Genomic DNA, 25,878 nt, shown 5'->3' with positions numbered 1-25,878 from the left:
GTAGGTAGTGGTAGATCCACGTCACACCATTAATTAGGTGATCTCTTTTGCTAAGTTGAACAATAGTCTTCCAGAGAGAAATGTATGTGTGTGAACTTCACTTCAAAGCTATTTCTGTGCGAAAAAGTGCTGGATCGATAACATCTCTGGGTGGTCTGTGTCTGTTAGATGCACTCAGGTGACACTGTTTTAATTAGTCCTACTATGTGATCTTTTATTTTGTAGAGATATTCAGTTGAATTGTATGGGATATAGGTGAAGCAGATTTTGAGATTTAAATTTTTAAATGTAGGCTTATAAGATGATAAACCTATGTACAAGAACAGTTCATAAAAAGTTGCATATTAACTGCAGATAATTAGATACTATGGCGTTCTTCCAAAAACAAGGTTACAAAAAACAATTAATTAGCAAAACTTCATATCAATCAAGAAACATAAGGATACAGGATACCAACTGGTGGATGAAAGAGTTGTATGAGGTTAAAAGTTAAAGCACAAATTGTTGGGGAAGTTGCGGAATTTCATTTGTGGGGGATGAGGAAGAGAGAGAGTCAACTGTAATACTAGGGAAAGAACAATAGTTGGTTTCAAGCAAGGAAACTAGCTTTTATGTCTTCCTATAACTTGAATTTGTATTTATGTTAAGAAATTTCTTGCTGTTGTCAGTCTGGATTTTATGTTCTTTCTACATCTACTACCGTCAGTTATTTTGCTACCCAAATACACTGCTGGAAAAAAAGTCAACACACCTGGAATGACGACATTGATTTTGATCCAATGACAGTGTATGCCAGCTGCGGGGTAGTAGATCTACTGATAATGGTTTCAACATTGTCTGCCAACCCGTAGTGTAGTGGTGTAGCTACCAGAGGACCATCAGTAACTATGCTTTAATAGGGTATGCCCACAGCCAGGAGGCTCAGTGTGGTGCGAATGTGTGAAGCAAGCAGGCAAACATGCCACAGACTTGCATTCATCATTCTTACAGCGAATTAAGCGAGATTGAAAGGGGTCAAATTGTGGACTTCTGAGTAACGGAATTAACGGAAATTTTGGTGAATTGCCACACAAGTCGGACTACTGCTTCAGTTGTGCAACTGTGGTGGCATCAGTATGATGCGGTCCTACTCAAGTCTGGATTTATCGTTAAGTAGGACTGGGGTGTGAGGGCTAGGCCAAGTTCCGGGGGATCGAGCAATACAGGCTCCGACAGAGATTGCGAGTAGCACGCCTCAGAATAGGCAACGCTCTCCACTCAAATATGCACCCAAGGTACAGGGTACAGGATCACGGTTGGGTGCAGAACATCAGAAACCCATATCTGTCCTGCAATGATCATAAATACAGACTTTTTTGTCTTCCCAAACCTTTAAGTCGGAAGAATGTATATAAAAGGATATACCAAAATTAGGGTCACTACGCGATCAAACCAACAACCGGGGCACAATTCTCAATAATTCTTAGGCCTGTTGCGACCAAGAACTAGAACTATGTTAACTTGCTGACAACGCTAATAATCAGTTGCCAGACCTGCTGCGACCCAAATACGCATACATAAAAGAACTTACCAAACAAAAGCGCTGGCATGTTGAGAGACACACAAACAAACACAAAAATACACACAAAATTCTAGCTTTCGCAACCAATGGTTGCTTCGTCAGGAAAGAGGGAAGGAGAGGGAAAGACGAAAGGATGTGGGTTTTAAGGGAGAGAGTAAGGAGTCATTCTAATCCCGGGAGCGGAAAGACTTACCTTAGGGGGAAAAAAAGGACAGGTATACACACGCGCGCGCTCGCGCGCGCACACACACACACACACACACACACACACACACACACACACACACACATATCCATCCGCACATATACAGACACAAGCAGACATGTCTAAAGGCAAAGAGTTTGGGCAGAGATGTCAGTCGAGGCAGAAGTACAAAGGCAAAGATGTTGTTGAATGTCAGGTGAGTTATGAGCGGCGGCAACTTGAAATTAGCGGAGGTTGAGGCCTGCTGGGTAACGCGAAGAGAGGATATACTGAAGGGCAAGTTTCTCCACCATTTAACGTGTTTTTGCGGCAACACAACCACCTAACCTTTGTGCACATCGTTGTTTACCAACCCAAGTTTACCACAGGATCAACATAACTCAGCTTTAACCAACACTTTTTTGACTTTTTTCACACCAGATCTCCAGTTGCTTTCTGGTTACCTTTATCTCTCCCCATATATTTTTATTTTCATTTTCATTTCAGCCTCATGTTACACTTTCCACCTTCTAATACCATGTCACCCTCACTACATCCCCACAACGACCCCATTAAGTTTTATTTACATTCACTTCACAAACATGCCTTCGCCCTAGCCAGATTACGGTCCCATATTTTATTTACTCAGGCTTGTCTGAGATTTGGCATTACCCCCAAAGGCCTCACACTTAAAGTTCCCATCTCTGGCTGTAACCCTTCTTTCCATCAGTCCCTATACCAGTTCCAAACTGAACAATCCATTGCCCTCACCCACCTAATCCTTCACCTACACATCAACTCAGCCAATGAACACACCTGTCAACTCCTATCTTTAATAAAAGTCCTCAATCTTTTCTCTCCCACATCCACACCGGCTGTCCAGAGCATCCTCCTACAGGCCAACCACAAATTAGAACAGCATGCCACCCTCCACCTCAAAAAACTATCCAATCTCCTGGTTTCCCAACTCCGGAAAGGCAACTCACTCACCCTTCACAACCTTTCCAGCAAACCTCAACCTCCTCTCATTGCACACAGACCCAGTCTCTCCCATCTACTCAATCTCTCACTTCCAGCTCCACTCCCCCCCAAACCTCAAAATTCTAATCAACAGAATCTGGAACCACAACACCCTAATTCAGTATTTATTTATTTATTTATGCATTTATTTTACCTGGCAAGATTAGGGCCTTCAGGCCCTCTCTTACACCTAACCAGGCATACTCAGATTCAACAAATTTCAGTTTCTACAGAACATTAAGGACATATAACATGTTATACAGTATTAATGTTACTGAAAAAATTAGAGATTATAAAAGTAGTACAATGATAATTATAACAATCAAAAAATAATTATAATAATCAAGAATAATAATAATAGTAATGACTATGTATAGGAAAGTAAACATATTTTTTATTTTATGAATGTCAGTCCTATTGCTAGTTGGGAATTTTCTCGTTATATTCTTGCAGCTTGTGAGTTATTCTCATCAAGCAGAGACATAAGACGATATAATGGGGTGAAAGAGATATAGAAGAGGTAGATAGGTTAGAGGAAGAGAAATATAATGGTAAAATTCGAAGCTATGATGGAGAGGAGAAAGAAAAAGATGAGAGGGGCACGACAGTGGTGGCTATACCGTCCCTAATATGTAAGTCTTGAGTTCCCTCTTGAATGTTAAGTGGTTCTCGATAAGACGCAGATCACAGGGGAGCGCGTTCCATAGTCGTATGGCTGAGATGGAGAATGACACAGAGAAAGATTTTGTGTTATGTAAAGGTACAGCCAAGATGCTAGACGTATCCGATCTGGTATTGCGGTTGTGGAATGATGATAGGTGTTTAATGTGAGAAGATAAGTATTGGGGGCACCAGTGGCTAATACTTCGATGAAGTAAGCACATCGTGTGGAGATCACGTGCCTTATGTGGGCGTATCCAACCTAGCTGGGAGTATGAAGGACTGATATGATCATACAACCGTATATTGCATACGTATTTAACGCAAGCATTCATCACTAGCTCGAGGCATCTCGAATTTTCACTATTTGTGCCGTGTTGAACTACATCACAGTAGTAAAGATTAGACAAGACTAGTGTTTGGACTAATTTTTGTTTAACATGGGTTGGAAATATTTTTCTAAATTTTTGAATTGCATGTAGGGAGGAGAGCGATTTCTGGCAAGCTGTGACTGTTTGTTCTTCACAGTTTAGGTGTTCATCCAAGATTATTCCAAGGTCTTTTACTGTTTTTTGGTATGGTAGTTGGGTACCATTGAGGAGTATTTGAGGGACTGTTTCGCGAAAGTACCGACTGATTAACTTTGGATGAGATATAAGTATGACCTGGGATTTCTTGGGGTTTAGTTTCAGACCTAGGTTCTGTGCCCATCGAGAAACAGAGCAAAGATCTGCGTTCATACTCGCTACTGCGTCAGCAATGTTCTTGGTGCTTGCACTTATGTACAGTTGGATGTCGTCGGCATATAGATGGTAGTTGCAGGAGCGAATCACTGAAGAAATATCATTAATGTACAGTGAGAAGAGTAATGGACCAAGGACGGAGCCTTGGGGAACTCCAGAGCGCACGTTTTTCCATGATGACTTTTCCGACCCACAAATGACTTGTTGACTTCTGTTTTTGAGGTAGCTGTCGAACCAGTGTATAGCGCTGTTTGAGAAATTCAGCTGTTTCATTTTAATTAGTAATATATCAAAGTCAACTGTATCAAAAGCCTTGCTAAAGTCAAGCAGTGTTAGGATGGTAGCTTCACGTCTGTCTGTAGCATGTTTAATGTCATCAGTTACTTTGATTAATGCAGTTGCTGTACTATGGTGCTTTCCTCCAAACCTCTCTCCCAATCCGAAACCTCTGTCCTATCCAAAGGCCTCACCTTCAGCCCTACTCCCAGATTCAACCAAACAGCCCTCGTCAAAGATTTACTGTCCTACACTCGTACTCTCTGCTGGAAATATCACTTAGCCATGAAGAAAAATGATCCTAATCCTACTCCTAATGATCCAATTCCCCAAGACACTATCCAAATTGAACCCTGCCTGCAACAGTTCCGTCCTCCGTCACTGCGGGACCCACATCCTCTTCCTCAAAATCACCCTCTCCAAACCTTCCAGGAATTTCTGACTTCCAGCCTTGCCTCTCAATCCTTCTTAAAAAAACCTTAATCCTACTCCCACCATCACCACTGCTGAAGCCCAGGCTATCCGTGATCTGAAGGCTGACCGATCCATCGTCATTCTTCCGGCGGACAAGGGTTCCATGACTGTGGTAATTGATCGTTGGGAGTATGTGGCTGAGGGACTGTGTCAGCTTTCAGACAACACTACATACAAAGTTTGCCAAGGTAATCCCATTCCTGATGTCCAGGCAGAGCTTCAAGAAATCCTCAGAACCTTAGGCCCCCTGCAAAATCTTTCACCTGACTCCATCAACCTCCTGACACCCCGCACCCCTACCTTCTACCTACTTCCTAAAATTCACAAACCCAATCATCCTGGCCACACCATTGTAGCTGGTTACCAAGCCCCCACAGAACGTATCTCTGCCTACGTAGATCAACACCTTCAACCCTTTACATGCAGTCTCCCATCCTTCATCAAAGACACCAACCACTTTCTCGAATGCCTGGAATCCTTACCCAATCTGTTACCCCCAGAAACCATCCTTGTAACCATTGATGCCACTTCCTTATACACAAATATTCTGCACGTCCAGGGCCTCGCTAACCTAACCTAACCATTGATGCCACTTCCTTATACACAACTATTCCGCACGTCCAGGGCCTTGCTGCGATGGAGCACTTCCTTTCACGCCGATCACCTGCCACCTTCCTAAAACCTCTTTCCTCATTACCTTAGCCAGCGTCATCCTGACTCGCAACTTCTTCACTTTCGAAGGCCAGACATACCAACAATTAAAGGGAACAGCCATGAGTACCAGGATGGCCCCCTCGTACGCCAACCTATTTATGGGTCGCTTAGAGGAAGCCTTTCTTGGTTACCCAGGCCTGCCAACCCGATGTTTGGTACAGATTTATTGATGACATCTTCATGATCTGGACTCACAGTGAAGAAGAACTCCAGAATTTCCTCTCCAACCCAACTCCTTTGGTTCCACCAGATTCACCTGGTCCTGCTCCAAATCCCATGCCACTTTCCTTGACGTTGACCTCCATCTGTCCAATGGCCAGCTTCACACATGCATCCACATCAAACTCACCAACAAGCAACAGTACCTCCATTATGACAGCTGCCACCCATTCCACATCAAACGGTCCCTTCCCTACAGCCTAAGTCTTGGTGGCAAACGAATCTGCTCCAGTCCGGAATCCCTGAACCATTACACCAACAACCTGAAAACAGCTTTTGCATCCCGCAACTACCCTCCCAACCTGGTACAGAAGCAAATTACCAGAGCCACTTCCTCATCCCCTCAAACCCAGAACCTCCCACAGAAGAACCCCAAAAGCGCCCCACTTGTGACAGGATACTTTCCGGGACTGGATCAGACTCTGAATGTGGCTCTCCAGCAGGGATACGACTTTCTCAAATCCTGCCCTGAAATGAGATCCATTCTTCATGAAATCCTCCCCACTCCACCAAGAATGTCTTTCCACCGTCCACCTAACCTTCGTAACCTCTTGGTTCATTCCTATGAAATCCCCAAACCACCTTCCTTACCCTCTGGCTCCTACCCTTGTAATCGCCCCCGGTGTAAAACCTGTCCCATGCACCCTCCCACCACCACCTACCGCAGTCCTGTAACCCGGAAGGTGTACACGATCAAAGGCAGAGCCACGTGTGAAAGCACCCATGTGATTTACCAACTGACCTGCCTACACTGTGAAGCTTTCTATGTGGGAATGACCAGCAACAAACTGTCCATTGGCATGAATGGACACAGGCAGACAGTGTTTGTCGGTAATGAGGATCACCCTGTGGCTAAACATGCCTTGGTGCACAGCCAGCACATCTTGGCACAGTGTTACACCGTCTGGATTATCTGGATACTTCCCACTAACACCAACCTATCAGAACTCTGGAGATGGGAACTTGCCTTTCAATATATCCTCTCTTTGTGTTACCCACCAGGCCTCAACCTCCGCTAATTTCAAGTTGCTGCCGCTCGTACCTCACCTGTCATTCAACAACATCTTTGCCTCTGTACTTCCGCCTCGACTGACATTTCTGCCCAAACTCTTTGCCTTTACAAATGTCTGCTTGTGTCTGTATATGTGCGGATGGATGTGTGTGTGTGTGTGTGTGTGTGTGTGTGTGTGTGTGTGTGTGTGTGTGTGTGTGCGCGTGCGAGTGTGTACCTGTCCTTTTTTCCCCCTAAGGTAAATCTTTCCGCTCCCGGGATTGGAATGACTCCTTACCCTCTCCCTTAAAACCCACATCCTTTCGTCTTTGCCTCTCCTCCCCTCTTTCCTGACGAAGCAATCGTTGGTTGCGAAAGGTTGAATTTTGTATGTATGTTTGTGTTTGTTTGTGTGTCTATCAACATGCCAGCCCTTTCCTTTGGTAAGTCACATCATCTTTGTTTTTAGATATATTTTTCCCACGTGGAATGTTTCCAAAAACTAAAACTATGTAATCAACCAAGTCACAAGCCCAGAGTACAACTGCTAGTGGCTGTAAAACATTTGGTAATAGCAGTATTTTCAACTGTACGCTGATTGAGCACTCAACAGTGCTCTGTCAAAAGGATCTTCTTGTGGCTTGCCATTAAACAAATTGTGATTCAATGGTGCACGTTAACAACAGGAATATCAACGGCACTCTGTCGGAAAGTAGTAATCTTGCCAACAGTATTTAATAATCACAGGGTAACGATGTATTTGGTTATAACAGTAATTTCAACTGTACGCTCGTTGAACACTCAACGTCACTCTGTCGAAAGACTGCTCTTGTTGTTTGCCATTAAACAAATTGAATACTCAACGGTGACAGTTTCACAGATCAACAGCCACAGTTTAAACCACCACATCCTCTTTGGGGGGGTGGGGGGGTTCAATGCGTAAGGATAGAGCAATCTTACCACAAGAAACCGGGAACTCGATACTGCAAACAGCAGAACATGAGACACATCGCCTCACCGCCCTTCTGTATGAGTCGCAACACAAACTGCAACGAGGCGTTGCTTCCCACCTCAAAACAGCTCACCGTATGATTTAATCCCGTTCACAAAACGCGTCTGTCCACGCGGGCCACCTACCACCAAAACTGCCCGTACGCTAGTACGTCCTCTTTCACTGAAAGCCGCCAGTGATTGCACGCTAAACACCGTGATCCCCTCAGGCGATGCGCCAGAGTAAGGAGAGCAAGGCTCACAGTTTTGAACATCCTCGCAGCTGTAGACGAGGTTCTGTATGTCCATGCAGCACAGCCACCTACTGAGCTCATCGTATTGTAAGGGCAGCAGTGTGCAGATTTTACAGCTGTCACAGCACAGATAAGATGAACTGTTGGAAACCAATTATTAGTAGTAGGTTTACAGGCACATACAACAGTAGCCGGTCTTCAATCACCCCACAGCATCGACGTGCACAGCTCGACTGTTGCAGTCAGAGGATCACTTGGAAGATGGAATGGCACTCAGTGGTCTTCAGTGATGAAAGCAGATTCTGCCTGCATGCAAGTGAAGGTTGTTTGCATGTACGACATAGACCTGGTGTGCACTGTGTAGTCGAGTGCATTCGTCCAAGACTCACTAGACAGTCCTTGTGGTATGAGGTATGAAAAAATGTCTCATTCACCTAGGAGACACTAACCAGTGCTCGGTATGTGCAGAATGTTGTTAGACCCATTATTTTGCCGTTCTTGCTACAGGGAGGTGATTTGTTGTTCCAGCAGGATAATGGTTGCCCACACACTGCCTGTGAAACTTAACGTGCCCTGCAATACGAGCATCATTTTCTCTGGACAGCATGATCTCCTGACTTGGCTCCAGTTGAGCATGTGTGGGATATGATAGGACGAGAAGGGCTCATGTGACTCGTCAATGAACAACTCTTACAAAACTAGGTGAACAGGTCAAGTGAGTGTGGCATAACATATTCCAGGACAGTAATCGCCATCTGTGTGATCTACTGACTGCGATAGTCGGTGTCCACATTGCCACCCGTGTAGTGTTCACCATGTACTAATACAGTGGAACCTCGCTTAGCAAGTGTAATTTGTTCCAGACTCTTATTCGTAGTGTGAAATACTTGTTAAGCAAAACAATTCATCCTGTATAAATGGATGTAAAGTATGACAATGCATTACATGCAGAAGAAGTACTAAAAGTTTTGTCTTATTCATGCCATTTATTCAAAGAAAATTATACATGCAGTATTATGTACTTGTATTATTCACGATACATAACTAATTCTTTTTCACTAGGGAGCTATCTATGGTCATTAGTTTCTGCCGACACTTCAACACTTGGCAAAAATGCGACACAGTGTTATCCTCAAATAAGTTAGTAGTGTGCAAAGCCACTGCTTTATTGGGTTGATGATTTTTAGTGTATGATGCAGCTGATTTCCATGCTCTCACATTTCTCTTGTTGCGCCAGAAAATTGCTTCTTTGCTTTTACTGCCTCCTCCTCCTCCTCCTCCTCCTTCTCGGAACTCCTCTCCACAACTTCCTGCTGTGAAACACGCTGCAATACCATAAGCTCTTTGATGGTCATTTCTTGGTTATGATCTTCAACAAGCTCACCAATATCATTGTTATCCACTTCTAGTCCCGTGCTCTTGGCTAAAGACACAATCTCGTTGAGTACAGTCTACACGTGCACTGATTCAAGTACCTCAGAGGTACATTTAGTAGTGAGAGTTCTCTTGGTAACCCCTTCCCATGCCTTTTCAATGCTCTTGACGCAGGCAGCAATATTGAAGTGATATTTCCAAAACACTCTGAGAGTGAAAGTGGTAGTTTCAGTCAGCTCAAAGCAATGCTCAAAGAGTGCTTCACTGTAGAGCTTTGTAAAGTTAGAAATAATCTGCTGGTCCATAGGCTGTAGTAATTAAGTTGTGTTGAGAGGCAGAAATTGGATCTTGATAAATTTAAATTCTCAAAGGAGGTGGTCTTGTAGGCCTGGAGAATTTGCAGGAGCATTGTCCGTAACAATCAAGACATGGAGTGGCAGATTCCCCTCAAGCAAATATTTTTTCACCGAAAGACCAAGCAGTTCTTTGATACAGTCACAAAAAATATCATGTGTCAGGCCTTGTTGTTATACCTCCACATCACATTTACTTGCTCTTCTAGACTTAACACTTCTTGAAGGCTCATGAAGTTTCTGAATGGTAAACAAGTAACAGTTTAATTTTCAAATCCCCACTTGCATTGGCACAGAGTAGCAGTGTGAGAAACTCTTAATTTTCTTGTGACTGTGCAATGCATTCTTCTCTGCTGTTATAAATGTACGCTTTGGAATCTTTTTCCGGAATAGACCCATCTTGACACAATTAAAAACCTGTTGTGGCAGATAATCCTCAGAATCTACAAGCATCTTAAAGTTGCTAATGAAGTTCTCCACTGTCTTTGTACTGAAGCTGGCTGGTTTGCAGTACCTCACAATGCTGGTTCTTCTCTAAACTTCTCGAACCACCCACGGCTTTCCTTAAACACTTCTTCGGCCACTGATCCTGGTGTCTTCTTAACGAGGTCAGTGAAAACCATTCTCGCCTTTTCACAAATGATGTTCTCGTTAATAGTGTTGCATTGCAATTGCTTTTCATTACAATTCGTAAGGAGCAACCTTTCAACATTGTCCAGAATATGAAACCATTGTTTAGATACTCTTGTCATTGCTTTGAAGCACCTATCTCCTTAATCTTGTCCTTATTCTTGAGGATAGTGCAGGTAGTTGATGTAGACTGATTTTATGTGCATGCTAAATCAGCAATGCTTACAACATGTTCACGTTTTCCAATAATTTTACATTTAATTTCTAAGGGCATTTTCTTTCTTTTATGGTTGTCTTCTTTCGGCTTTATCTTTGGGGCCATTTCTATGAAGGTTATTAAAATTTGCACGTTTTCCACACTGCTCACGAATGACTGGTGATCCATCACACTAAATCGTGGTCACTCATTAAGCGAGTATTTTTACAATTTGTTTTGCTCATTATGCGAATTGCTTGTTATGGGAGGTGCTCGTTAAGCGGCATTCCACTGTGTGTGTGTGTGTGTGTGTGTGTGTGTGTGTGTGTGTGTGTGTGTGTGTGTGTGGTTTTCAGTGTCGATCGATGCCTGGTACCTCAGAATGGCTCATGCTGTTGATCTGTAAATGTTGTGTTTTGTGTACTCCATATGGACTGTTGCAACAATAAATCTTGAGTGAATTGGAAACCGCAAAATGGACGTACTAATTTTTTTCCAGCAGTGTAGCATAGTTCATTTACTGCTTTTATTGTCTCATTCACTATTCTGATTCCTCCAGCATTACCTGATTTAATTTAAGTGCACTGGTGTAGTTTTGTTGATGTTCATCTTATAACCTGTCCTCAAGACAGTAATATCCAGCTATTCAGTTGATCTTCCAACACCTTTCCTGATTCTGATATAATTTCAAAGTTGTTAGTAGACATAAAGTTTTTATGTTCTTGTGAACTTTTAATACTATTTCCACATTTCTTGTGTTGGGTTCCATTGCTGCGTGCTCAATGTACTGAATCATTAACATGGAGTAGAGGCTAAAACCCTAACTCACTCCCATCTTGATCAGTGTCACCCTCTCATCTCTTGCTAAGAACTGCAGGGTGTTACTACCTTCCACTCCCTGTATTTTATTCCTGATAAATTAAGAATTTCAAAGAACATATTCTACCAACATTGTCAAAAACTTTGTCTAAGACTATAACTGTAGGTTTGCCATTTTTCAATTTATCTTCCAAAATAAGTCGTAATGACTCATGTTATTACAAGGTTTTTCTAGGAAGTAATGCTACTAGTTTATTCTGACAATTCTATTGACAGGGGTGTGTTCTACCTGTCAAACTATAGTTCAATTCTTTTATCTTGGCGGTTCGCGCATGCCCGCCCAGACGCGGGAGATTGCTGCGTTGCCAGTTGTACACGCCAAGAGAAGCAACGCCATAGTGTAGTTCGTAAACTTACGTTTAGGGGGGAGCGCGCAGTTTATGAAGTAAAGCCACCACGGCCGCATTAACCCTTTCGCTGCCACAGAGACGTGCTCCTCGCATTCTGCGATGTGCGTGATTTTGTCATCATTGCATTGCTCGCCTATGCAGACATATGGTGTTTCGACTGCTTTGACACACTTTATCATTCGATTTCATAAAAACTATTTGGCCCAAAAATTTGATTTTTACACATCTTTTTGACTGATACCTTCCCCCCATCAATGACTTAATTTTGTTTTGATGTTCAACGCAGTTATTGTGCAGCTTTAGATGTAGTAAACCATTGCACGAAATTTTGAAGAGTTTGCAGAGGTAAAAGTCCATAGCGTATACTTTCCATATGGTCGATTTTAGTTGCCACTAGAAATTTCAAAAAATTACTTTCAAATGAATAAAATTCATGAAGTAAGACACTTCGATATTATTTTTAAATAAAGAAAATATTAAGCACCAAACAAGGTTTGAACTTAGAACCTTTCTTTTAGGAGCCATACACTTTAACCATTACGCTAACGCAGCTCGTCATTCAATGCATCTCCTGGAGGACTTTAAAATATCACGCAAAATACCCCCGAACACTGTTGGTATGACTATGAATTACTCACGTTTCGTCGAAGTACAATAGGAAATAACAATTACCGCTTGTTCTTTATTGCAAAAAAGCGGTTAGTGAGAATGATACAAACACCTTTCCTTGCTATTGCCTGAATTAGAAGGCTTATTGCTTGTTTGGTTTAATTGATTAATAGTATATGAAGCAATTGGTATAAAGAATGCTTTTTCCAAACTTCCTATAAAAGAAAGTCTGCTATCAAGACATAGTTTTTGTTCAATTACTTTATTAATGACTGAACATTTCTAAAACTGAAGACACTCGTCCGTGCTCTGCACTGCAGTTGAGCTCTGGCAACGTCATTCTCTGTTCATTGGCTGACTGTGTTTTGTGACGTCAGATGCGCAGAACGACCCTAAACTTGGCCGCCGTCATAAATGACGCGCACTTTAGTTGATATGGGGGTTGCTAGCTTCCCAACACGACCAAACCCATTTCCTCCAATGGTATGCAATCAAATTTGGTGTGAAAGGTGGAAAGTCTGCTGTTGAAATGTTTCCAGTTACTGTGCATACATTTTGGAATGAATGTCTGTCAAAACAGCAGGTGTTTCGATGGCACAGGATTTTTTGTGGAAGGCCAGGATGATACCGAAAATAAAACTCAGTCTGGACATTAGTGAACATCAGAAGGTGCAGGTAATGAGACTCGTGTGCATAAAAATTTGAACACAGACTATAGAATGATTGTTTGACGGATAACAATTGTAGAAGAAGAAAGTGTGTGCAAAAATAGTCTCAAAAATTTTGGCTGGCGACCACAAGTGCTAGTTTGTGCTGAACTTTGAGGGTTGTGTGGAAATGATGATATGTTTTTGGCCAATGTATAATGGGACATGAGTTGTAGGTTTTTTCATACTATCCTGAGACAAATAGACAGAATTCTGAGCGGAACACCCCAGTCACTGCTCTCCAAGAAGACCAGCATGAGCAGATCGAATGTGAAAGTAATGTTCATTGTTTTTTCCAATGCTAGTGGTATCCACCACAGGTTCATATCTGCTGGACAGACCATCAGTGCTGCCTTTATATGAAAGTGCTCAAAGACTGAAAAAATAGGACCTTGCATGTCAGGGCACAATCACTAGTTCAGAAACTCCACCGAGATAATGTGTCTAGCCACACTGCTTTCTATGTGAGGGTTATCTGGTCAAAAATGACATGGCAACATCCTCCTACATTTCTGAACTATCCCCCCCCTGTCCCCCTGGCTCAAGATACCTCGAAAGGACACTTGTTTCGAGACCATCAACAATGTGAAAGCTGCTGTTACTGTGCCCTATAGGAAATTCCAACCCACGCCTTCGAGGATGTTGAAAACTCTTGGAAATCTTACTGATAAAAATGTATTGGCCCAGGTGGGTCTGGCCTGAAAGAATTTTGATGAATTGTACTGTTTTAATCAGTAAATCAGTTTTTACGGGCTCAGTGACATTGTGTTCTGGATAAACCAGTACATTTCTCTGGAACCTAAACTAATCTTACTTGTGGTCAGTTTCAACCTTACTTTTTATTCTCATGTAAATAATTAATGTTGTAATTTTGCAGCAATGACTTACGGAACAAAATTTTAACATGTGTTATTGGGATTACTACATTCTTCTTCAAGTCTCTGGTTATTTCAGCAATCCTTATATATCTTGAATATTATCTGTAACAGTTTTGGTCGTTTCTTCCAAAGATGTTCATACTCCTCAAGGAGATTATTTTGCTCCAGGTGCCTTGTTTCCATGTAAGTCTTTCAGAGCTCCTGCAAATTTTTCTTGCAGTACCACTATCCCATCTCATCTCCACCTTACCTTTCATTTTCCCCCCCTTTGCTTCACACTAGTTTGTCATTTGAGCTCTTTATATTCATTCTGCTGCTTTTCTTTTGTCCAGAGATTTCTTTAGTTTTCCTATAAGTTGCATATATCTTTTGCTTTGTAATGCGTAATTCTACGGCTTTAGATTTCTCTTCTAACTTGTTTGTGTAACCATTTTGCACTTTGTCAACATCATTTCCTAGACGTCTATATTCCTTTCTGTGGGCTTTTTTGCCTTGTTTCTATACTGTCTCCTTTCATCAGTTGAATTAAATTCCTTATGTGGTGTCCAAGGATTTCTGCTGGATCTTGCCTTTTTGCTCATGTGATCCTCTACTGGCTTCACTATTTCATCACTTATAGCTACATGATTCTTTCCCGTTTTGTTCAGTATTTGCCCAATGCTCACTTCGCAACTCTCAAGAAGCTCTGGTTCTTCATCATATCCAGGTCCCAGGTCCCCTCTCTGTGATTTGTTAATGTCTGTAGTTTCTTCAGTTTGTATCTGTAGCTTGTAATCGAGAAATTTTGGTCAGAGTCCACAATGGCTCCTGGTAATGTTGGGCAGTTTAAAATCTGATTTCAAAATCCCTTACTTGTCATTATGTTAGGGCCTAGGCATCTCACCATGTAGTGATTCAACTTGGTGGATACTTGTGAGTAATCGACAGAAATTAATTTCAGAATTTCTTCTGATCTACAAGAGCCTTAAATATAGCATAAATTACAAAACGGCACTGTAGCCTAGTGGTTAATTTACTTGCTGAATGCTGAGAACTTAAGTTTAAATACTGTCAAATGTAATCAATGTTTTAAAATCTTTATTGAAAAGGATGTGATCATTATTGTCATTCATATTTTTCCCCCTTTCTGATACTTTCTTTAATAGTTTTAATCATGATATTAACTATCTTTCTTGTCCCAATCTTTTATTCCTGTAGTCTTTGCCCATGTGATTTGAATTCTTTGTATATATTTACTTCTATTTAATTCCATCCTTTTTCATCTTTTTAAATTTCGCCCATGTTGTTGCAGTTGTAAGTCCCGTTAGTCATTTTGCATTAATTTTTATTTTATTTATAAAACAATGTTAATTCTGCATTAGTTTGTTCATTGTGTGTGAGCATAACTTGTATTAAATGTTTGTGTGCTGTTTATCATCCAAAAAAGTGTACATGTTGCAAAGAAAATAAAATTTTCATTGCCATTGTGCAGTCAGTATAAATAATTATTTCGTCTATTGTTTTTAAGAAATAGAATTACATTTTCAAACATTTAAATATAAGAAAGATAAAGAAAAACAATTAAATCACATGGACAAAGATTGCAAATGAAAAAAGAATAGAAGGCAGTAAAAAATCAGAAGAAATGAAAAAGTTACTACAGTGATTAAAATGATGTGACAAAGTATTACAAATGAAGAAAGTACATTTAAAACAGTTAATTGAAAAAAAAGGTAGTCCTTTTGATAAAATCATAGAAAATAAGTAGGTTGCGTACAATAGGATTTGAACCCACAACCTTCAGAGTGCATGTCAAATAACTCTACAGCTAAGCTACAGAGCCATTTTGTAATGAATGTCATTTTTAATACTCTAGTGGATTATAAGAAATTCTAAAATTCTGTTTTGTTGATACTCACAAACTAGAACTCACCATGGTGAATGGTTGCAGGTTATGGTACCAGGGACCCTAACCTACACCACCATATTCGTAGGTGGTCTCAGAAAGTTGATCTCTCACCTTGGGACATCTCCTTGTGAGTTGTGCTCTGTGAAAAATTCTGCTGGGCAGCTTTCCATGCATTTCTTTTCCACAGTCCCTGTTCTCCTCAAGTGTTTCCTTCTCTTCCTTTTTCCTCTTATCAAATTCCAGCACCCTATCACAATAAATTTTTGTCCCCCCCCCCCCCCCCCCCCCCATGAATTAAATAATTCCTTTTATTTCATCAGATACCCTTTCAGTCCCATGTTCTTTTGTGGTGGGTCTTGCAGTGTTGAGACTATTTTGGCTAAAATTCTTTCTGCTGCTGCATTTTGGTATTTCCTGCTGTGTGTAACTTCATTCTATCAATTTTTCTATTTAAGTTCTCTAACACTCCTACTCGATGAAGGGGACATCTCTCTTTGGGCATAGGGAAATAAAAAGTATGCTGAATATGATGATATAATTTTATTCTGTGCACTTTTGTCTTGAAGAAATATTCTTTGTGTCCGCTTCAGACACTCCATGTAACTGCTGCACTGGGTGGAAGCACCGAACTGGGACATTGGTCATCAGCGTAAATTCCCAGAGCTCTGCCATTGGACCTGTAATAACAAAATAATTTTGCATAAGGCTGCAGTCACAGTGGCACTGGTATCTTGTGGAGTCCATGAATGACAGACAGCTGAAGACAGCTGACCTTTTCAAATCAGAATGCCACTATGTGCATGGTCACAATGTAGTCAATCTCATTGCTCAAACATACGGATTTTAAGTAACACTCAATGAAATTCAAATCAGTTTGTTTTCTTCAGCCATATTGACCGACACAACACGAAACATTGATTGTGAGAAAGTGATAAGTGTAGTCACAGGAGGAGTTTGTGGCGTCTTGAGGACGAAAAATGTCATAATTGAGATACAGTTTGAAATCTGTGAACTGAAGTTGCAGTTTTAGTGGAAACCACAAGTATAGAAAAACTTCATCAGAAATTTTAAATGTAAATTACAACCACAAAAAATAATTTGTTTAAGTGAGAATGATGGTGTATCTTATACCTGGAAAGTTACTGTAGTGGATCTTTTTTTGGTTGTGGTAGGTGGAAATTGGCTGTCTAGAATTTGTTATTACTACCTACTGGCATTTTTATGCCAGTAGGGTGGTGATTCTGTTACATGAAGTAGTTTGCAAATGCAGCGTACGAGTTTCCACTTTTCATTGCATTAGGTGTTTAGAATATCTTATTTGAAACTTCATGTTTGTCTTTCACACGTTTACTGAACGACAGTCATTGGAGGGTAATTGACATGTCTGCACAACTTCAAAAATAAATTCAGCAAAACAGTGTTTGTAATCTTGCTTTTCAAGATCACCATGAATCATCTTGAGCTTGTAAAGCTGATGACCCAACATGAAACACGTTTGGATAACAAAAGATAATTTCGAGTACTTGTAGAGGTGCTATTTGAGCTCTGTTAAAACGTAAAATACCCACATTAAAAATGCAGTTCTGCCTCAGCCAAAAGTAGCAATGATATTTCGGTTTTCAACATCTGGTGATTACAACTTTCCATTATTTAGGCCTATATTATGTTCTGTAAAGTACAATTTCCAAGTTTTTGTGTGGTATGTTGGCTGCTATTTACGATGCGCTAAAAACTAATTTAAAAGCTAACATTTTCATTCTTGCACCCTAAATACTACAAAATTTATTCTGTACAAAGTTTTGGAGCTATGCTTCATGCAAGTGCACTAAAAGACACTGTAATTTAGTATATTTTCTTTAATAAAAACTGCTCTTAATCAGAAATAATGGTTCCACCAGAAATCTTCTTACTTCCTTTGTCAAATCCACTGGGCAAGTGTTTAAAGTGGCTTGAAGTTTCCAGTACATGAATCTGATTATCTGAATGTACATTCAGTATTGCATTAATTTACAACATTTTTTTAATGAGCTTCTTTGAAACCATAAATCTATCTTTCATTAATTAAATAATACTTGCATACTAACACAGATTTTATCCATGTATCATACAATAGAATCATATCTACTTTCTATGCATACGTGAATCATTATGTGTTCATAACCTCATTGGCAAAACCTTTATACATTGAAGTCGCACATTATACCTCTGTAGCATAATAAATATTTGGAACATGTTTTGGAGAGCAGATTTCGAGGTCGAATGGGATAGAAATGATGATGGAAATAGGATCACATTTGAGGAAGTGGAAAAAATGGTCAGATTGCAGTGCAATAAAGCGGCTGGGGTGGATGAAATTAAGTCGGAACTCATCAAATACAGTGGAATGTCAGGTCTTAAATGGCTACACAGGATAATTGAAATGGCCTGAGAGTCGGGACAGGTTCCATCAGACTGGACAAAAGCAGTAATCACACCAATCTTTAAACATGGAAACAGAAAAGATTGTAACAACTACAGAGGTATCTCTTTAATCAGCGTCGTGGGTAAAATCTTCTCAGGTATTGTTGAAAGGAAAGTGCGAGTATTAGTTGAGGACCAATTGGATGAAAATCAGTGTGGGTTTAGGCCTCTTAGAGGTTGTCATGACCAGATCTTTAGCTTACGGCAAATAATGGAGAAGTGTTATGAGTGGAACAGGGAATTGTATCTATGCTTTATAGATCTAGAAAAGGCATACGACCGGGTTCCTAGGAGGAAGTTATTGTCTGTTCTACAAGATTATGGAATAGGAGGCAAACTTTTGCAAGCAATTAAAGGTCTTTACATGGATAGTCAGGCAACAGTTAGAGTTGACGGTAAATTGAGTTCATGGTTCAGAGTAGTTTGGGGTAAGACAAGGCTGCAACCTGTCTCCACTGTTGTTCATATTATTTATGGATCATATGTTGAAAACAATAGACTGGCTGGGTGAGATTAAGATATGTGAACACAAAATAAGCAGTCTTGCATATGCGGATTACTTAGTTGTGATGGCAGATTCGATTGAAAGTTTGCAAAGTAATATTTCAGAGCTAGATCAGAAATGTAAGGACTATGGTATGAAGATTAGCATCTCCAAAACGAAAGTAATGTCAGTGGGAAAGAAATATAAACGGATTGAGTGCCAAATAGGAGGAACAAAGTTAGAACAGGTGGACGGTTTCAAGTACTGCATTTTCTCACAGGATGGCAACATAGTGAAAGAACTGGAAGCGAGGTGTAGCAAAGCTAATGCAGTGAGCGCTCAGCTACGATCTACTCCCTTCTGCAAGAAGGAAGTCAGTACCAAGACTAAGTTATCTGTGCACCGTTCAATCTTTCGACCAACTTTGTTGTATGGGAGCGAAAGCTGGGTGGATTCAGGTTACCTTATCAACAAGGTTGAGGTTATGGATATGAAAGTAGCTAGGATGATTGCAGGTACTAGTAGATGGGAACAATGGCAGGAGGGTGTCCACAATGAGGAAATCAAAGAAAAACTGGGAATGAACTCTATAGATATAGCAGTCAGGGCGAACAGGCTTAGATGGTGGGTCATGTTACACGCATGGGAGAAGCAAGGTTACCCAAGAGACTCATGGATTCAGCAGTGAAGTAATAGGTTTAACACCAGAAGAGGCACCAATGTTAGCACTGAATAGGGGATCATGGAGGAACTGTATAAGGGGGGCTATGCTCCTGACTGAACGCTGAAAGGCATAATCAGTCTTAAATGATGATGATGATGATGATGATGTTTTGGAGAGACCCTTACTACGGTGTATCTTTGAAACTACATATTTTCATAATAAACATGCTTAAATATGAAAAATGTCACATACAGCAGTTAGCTTCAGAGGTGGCTGTCTCCTTGGATGCTAACCCATGGTCGGAGAAGCATAATGACATCTCGAAGCTAAAGCGTTTTTAACATTTGTTGCATGGCGTTTTTGCCTTGTTGGACGTTTTTGCATTCTGGGACATTTTTGCCTTGTCGGACATTTTTGCCTTGTCAGATATTTTTGCATTGTCAGATGTTTTTGCATTGTCTGGCAATTCCAGTAACTGAGGACAGAGTGTACAGTACTCACCATGTTCTTTTCGAGACAGATGTAGTTCATTTACATACATTTGGCATCGTTTTAATAGCAAATGCTGCATTGCAGCACTCATCTCCAAACACAGAGGCATCATGGTATTCATCCCAGCCTTGAAGGTTAAAATCTAGCCTACTTCATAGGTAGAATAGATTCTAACCACCTTGACCCCACCAAAAACTGGCAAAGGAGATTGGATGCACCATGACTGAGCTGTCGGCTGATGTTATCGGCTGACTTCTGATGACTGTTCAATGCTACTGTGAACACTGCCTAAGTCATTTTCAATTATTGTCCATCAGCCTAAAGAGATAATTGAAAAATACTAAGATCTAACAAAATAGTGATATGTTGAGTATTGAGACAAATATAATTTTCTTTGCCCAAAAAATTGAGACAGAAGTGAGCATCGAAAATAGACTTTTGAAATTATCACAAAACATCTTTGTGCGCTGATAGAGAATTCAATTTAGAATGTTGGCATCAAATTATGATCAAAATTATATGTATCATTCTCAGATTATGTTTCCCGCAAACTTGAAAAATACAGTTTTGAGAAAAATGTGTTCGAAGTTTTGGGTTACATTTTATTTCGTTAAGTTAAACATACATCTAGTCAGTGGTCTCCGGTCCATACAACAATCCTTTCAGATCCAAAAGGAGGTTCTCCGTCTTCTTCATGGCCATGTTGGTCCTGTGGACCTCTTTAACTGCTTCTGTCATTTGCTGCTCTACTTGCTCGATACACTTTTTCTCTGCTTTTGTGCAGAAGTTGTAAAAGACTGGTCTGATCTCAAGTTCTAACCTATTCATAATTTCCACAATCCCTGTTAGGCATTGAAATTGTGTGCTGACACTTTGGTCGCCGTGTCGACTAATTTTTTTGCTGTGAATTGTTTTTAGAGAAACTTTTTGCAAATTGTCTTGTAACTTGATATGAAGTGTCTGGCAAATTTGAATGAACTCTACAATAACTTAGACAACTTGGAGAACATTATAAGCAAAAAAGAATGTTCCAAAGAGGACTACCCTGTTAAGGAATGTAACTTCTTTTTGTTCCTAGTTACTGTGTTTTCCTGAATAGTATGCTCTCAGATATCTAGTACACCTCTGAAACATTTGACCTGAGAAGGTGCCATTATTATTAAACCAAACAATATACAGCGGAACCTCAATTTCATGTTCTCTGATTTTATGTTTTTCATGATTCTGTGGCATACGCCCCTGTGAAAGACCCGTGAAATCAATGCTAAAAGTTCACCCATTTAACATTTCTTCCTAGTAAGGTTTACCTCAATTCTAAGTTCTTACTCAATATCTCATTTGACTTCACTCCGTTTTCATCCTATTGACGTTTGATGTGACTGAACGAGTTATAAGTGGCACAGAAGGCAGATGTTTCTTACCATGAGTGGTGGCGAAGTTACGGTAACATTTTTGCTGTTGGGGAGAGGGAAGACGTGAGAGAGGAAATGCTGATGTAATCCACTATTTGTGTTGCCAACACAACTTGTTATATTCAGCTTCACCGTGCAATTATGGTACTGCTACTGCTAGGTTGCAGCGGTAGTCTAAAATAATGCGTCTCTTTCATGTGCTTTAACCAGGAGAAAATTACCAAGTAATGTACAGAAAAGAATGGTTGACGTAATTAATAGTAAATATTTACTTAAAGTGCTTATTTAACTGTTTAACATGTAAGTACCAACTTTCTTTGGTATCTGGATTATTACATTTAAAAATGTTGATAAAGAAACTGATATTAAAAAAATTACGAGAGAGGAAAGAAAGTTATAGTGGCAGAAATGATACTGAATTCATGAAGTGAGACGATAAGAGTGGAATGGAAAATTGAGATATAATGCTTGGAGAGTAAGCGTTTTCAGAAGAGATCATTGACAGATAGTGGATCTTGTAGTGTTTGGTACCATTTGTTTTATTATTATTATTATTATTATTATTATTATTATTATTATTATTATTATTATTTCTCCAGAGCTCATTTATTGTGTGTGTAAGGTATAAATTGGCCACTTCTATAACATCAGTATACATTATAGTGGAAAACTGTACCCAGACCTTTTATAAATCAACACCTTAACAGTTTTTCTGAACCTCCAACTCAAATTTCCCTAGCTCACGCATGTGACAAAAGCACTGGGTCTTCAGTTCACTTGACAATTTGCTTGTGCTACATCTGTGAACATCTGACAATTGTGAAATGTTGATTCATTTTAGATTGTTCTTTTATTTTGTGTTTTTACTTTCAGATAAAGGTAGAGCCTCCAGACATACGGGACATTGATGAGGAAGGTTGTGGCAGTTGGGAACCACCGAAGTTAGTGATAGACATGGTAAGCATCTTCCTCTTTGACTATTTGGTGCATGGTCAGCACATCTGGGCACAGTGTTACACCGTCCGGGTTATCTGGATACTTCCCACTGACACCAACCTATCAGAACTCCGGAGATGGGAACTTGCCCTTCAATATTTTCTCTCTTCCCATTTCCCACCAGGCCTCAACCTCCGCTAATTTCAAGTTGCCGCCCCCCGTACATCACTTGTCATTCAACAACATCTTTGGCCCTATACTTCCGCCTCGACTGACGTCTCTGCCCAACCTCTTTGCCTTTACACATGTCTGCCTGTGTCTGTATATGTGCAGATGGATATGTGTGTGTGTGTGTGTGTGTGTGTGTGTGTGTGTGTGTGTGTGTGTGTGTGTGCGCGCGCGAGTGTATACCTGTCCTTTTTCCCCCCTAAGGTAAGTCTTTCTGCTCCCGGGATTGGAATGACTCTTTACCCTCTCTCTTAAAACCCACATCCTTTCGTCTTTCCCTCTCCTTCCCTCTTTCCTGATGAAGCAACCTAGGGTTGCGAAAGCTTGAAATTTGTGTGTGTGTTTGTGTGTTTTTTGTTGTGTCTATCTACCAGCGCTTTCTCGTTTGGTAAGTCACAGCATCTTTGTTTTTTATATATATTTTCCCCACGTGGAATGTTTCTTACTATTATACTCATATCATTAATTTGAACCCTATATCATATAGTCATAGACATGGTAAGAATCTTCCTTCTAGACCATATCTTATTCATTTACATTTTCAGTGTTGGCGTACTTGTGTTTTAAGTTTTCACATACCGTTTCAGCCTGATGGGAAAGAAAATAGCACTAAGACTGAGTCCATGTCCAAGAGCAAGTCTTCAACAAGAGGACATAAATCTACCAAGGGTAATTTCAAAATTTAAATTTCTGTAAAAACTTAAGTTTCAGTAACTCAACTGCATAATATTTTTGCAGGAAGGGTAAAATTCTTGCATGTCTTCTTTCTCTTGTTTAGTTGTATTTGCTATAGAGACCCCCCCCCCCCCCCCCCCCACACACACACACACACTCATTCCTATGTTGAATTATAGGATCTTAAATAGTTAAATGCCAGCGAAATCAGTATTTTCTATTTGTAGATAGAAGACACAGACAGATATGGAGAGAGACCAGGAGGGTCTCTTGTCTAAAACGAAGAAATTTAGTTGTAGCCAGAATCAGTTAGTGAGTTGAAATTTATATTAAAATGTTACACAATATAACTCCACTTTTACATTCTCTGAATTAAAATTTTCCCTGCATGTACTTAATTTTGTATTTTATTTTGTGTGTGTTGCTTAATTTTTTTATTGTTAACTTGCACTTCCTCATGTGTTACCGTGATAATAAATTCCTACCATTTACATGTAATGAAACAATGTTCATGGAGAGAGAAACAGAAAAATAATGGCATTATTGACATAAAATGATGCTGGCAGTGTGTTGGCTTTTTAAGTAGCATTCACAAACATGGGGGGGGGGGGGGGGGGGGGGACCATAACATGCATCAGCTATGATATGCAGGAATACGTCTTGATTTGCAAGGTATTTGTTTGGTTGAGACCTGACATTACAGCTAAAATTGTACTGTGCTTTTCAACTGATTTCATGTCTACAGAATTATATTTCATTGTGCTGCAATGTATCCACACACAAATAACAAAATTGTGGTGACTTTTATGGAGCGCAATTCTCTCAATGGATCTACCCTTCACACACACACACACACACACACACACACACACACACACACACAGGCAGCAAAAATTCACTAGAAGAATTTGAAGCAAACTATAATTCTGAATTTTTTTTGGTTTTGGTAAAAATGTATGAACTATAAATGTGTCCATGAAATGTAAATCTTATGTAAGACTAAGGATTTCAAATGTAATGTAAGTAAAATTAATAAAATTACTTACTGATGTTTTGTAAAGTACTAGTATGTACTTCAAAAGTAATTTCCTACCATTTACATTTTCCTCTAATTTACACTATTTTTTTCAAGTCCCAAGTGGAGGTTTGACTGAAACATGAATTTTCTGTCAGTTATATGTGTCTTCTTTTTTTTATTATGCTTGTGGTACCTATTTGTCTACCATGTATTGAAGCATGTTACTTCTCTCCTTCCTGAGCAAGGAACTGTTAGTTCCAAAAGCTATATTAAGTATCAGATTTCTCATTTTATTTTGTTTAATAATGCTGTACATTTTGTGCTAAAAATTAATTTCTTATGCTTCACATAGGTGGGTCGCCATCAGAACGTGCTAATACTCGCAATGCAGATTACAGTCAAGCTGCCGGAAGTAGCAACGATCAGGAAGATAAAGTCCTGACTGCAGTTCAAGAGCAAGAATTGGAGCTGGAACGTAGGCAGGCATGTGAGTGGTTGCGGAAAAGAGCTGGGAAGATACCGAGACCTCCAAATGCATTTATGATATTTGCAAATGAATGGAGGCGCAAACTCGCTTTTGAGCATCCAAGTAAGTAATTTGTCGGTATGTATTACACCAAATACTATTAGAAAATGTTGCTAAATGTGAAAGAGTAAGATCGTTCATGGCAGCAAGAGACAGTGAAACTCATGCTGAAGTCTGAAATGTGACTGGCGAAAGATTAGAATCTGAAATACATTGCAGTGATGTGACTGTGATGTAAATCAATAGTGCACTATATGTAACAATTGCCAGAGGTACTCAAATTGCGAAAAAAATTAAAATAGTATTTAATTTCTAGTTGTTGTTGTTGTTGTTGTTGTTGTTGTTGTTGTGGTCTTCAGTTCTGAGACTGGTTTGATGCAGCTCTCCAAGCTACCCTATCCTGTGCAAGTTTCTTCATCTCCCAGTACCTACTGCAACCTACATCCTTCTGAATCTGCTTAGTTTATTCATCTCTTGGTCTCCCTCTACAATTTTTACCCTCCACACTGCCCTCCAATGCTAAATTTGTGATCCCTTGATGCCTCAGAACATGTCCTACCAACTGGTCCCTTCTTCTCGTCAAATTGTGCCACAAACTCCTCTTCTTCCCAATTCTATTCAATACCTCCTCATTAGTTATGTGAACTACCCATCTAATCTTCAGCATTCTTCTGTAGCACCACATTTCGAAAGCTTCTATTCTCTTCCTGTCCAAACTATTTATCGTCCATGTTTCACTTCCATACATGGCTACACTCCATACAAATACTTTCAGAAATGACTTCCTGACACTTAAATCTATACTTGATGTTAACAAATTTCTCTTCTTCAGAAAAGCTTTCCTTGCCATTGCCAGTCTACATTTTATATCCTCTCTACTTCGACCATCATCAGTTATTTTGCTCCCCAAATAGCAAAACTCCTTTACTACTTTAAGTGTCTCATTTACTTATCTAATTCCCTCAGCATCGCCCGACTTAATTCGACTACATTCCATTATCCTCGTTTTGCTTTTGTTGATGTTCGTCTTATA

At 40.0% G+C, this 25,878-nt stretch overlaps 1 protein-coding gene across 3 annotated transcripts in view; it reads left to right on the top strand.

The window, feature by feature from the left end:
• LOC126095223 (protein tramtrack, beta isoform-like) overlaps positions 1-25,878 on the top strand; it is a 124,256-nt gene that overhangs the window by 55,781 nt on the left and 42,597 nt on the right. For all 3 annotated transcript variants that reach the window (XM_049909961.1, XM_049909962.1, XM_049909963.1), the window contains exons 7-9: positions 22,336-22,419; positions 23,214-23,295; positions 24,672-24,908. In XM_049909961.1, the coding sequence (XP_049765918.1) occupies positions 22,336-22,419; positions 23,214-23,295; positions 24,672-24,908 (403 nt within the window). The remainder of the gene's footprint in view (positions 1-22,335; positions 22,420-23,213; positions 23,296-24,671; positions 24,909-25,878) is intronic.

This window comes from Schistocerca cancellata, chromosome 8 (assembly GCF_023864275.1).
Source record: "Schistocerca cancellata isolate TAMUIC-IGC-003103 chromosome 8, iqSchCanc2.1, whole genome shotgun sequence".
In the NCBI taxonomy this organism is placed as follows: Eukaryota; Metazoa; Arthropoda; class Insecta; order Orthoptera; family Acrididae; genus Schistocerca; species Schistocerca cancellata.
This window is presented reverse-complemented; position numbering and strand designations above follow the sequence as displayed.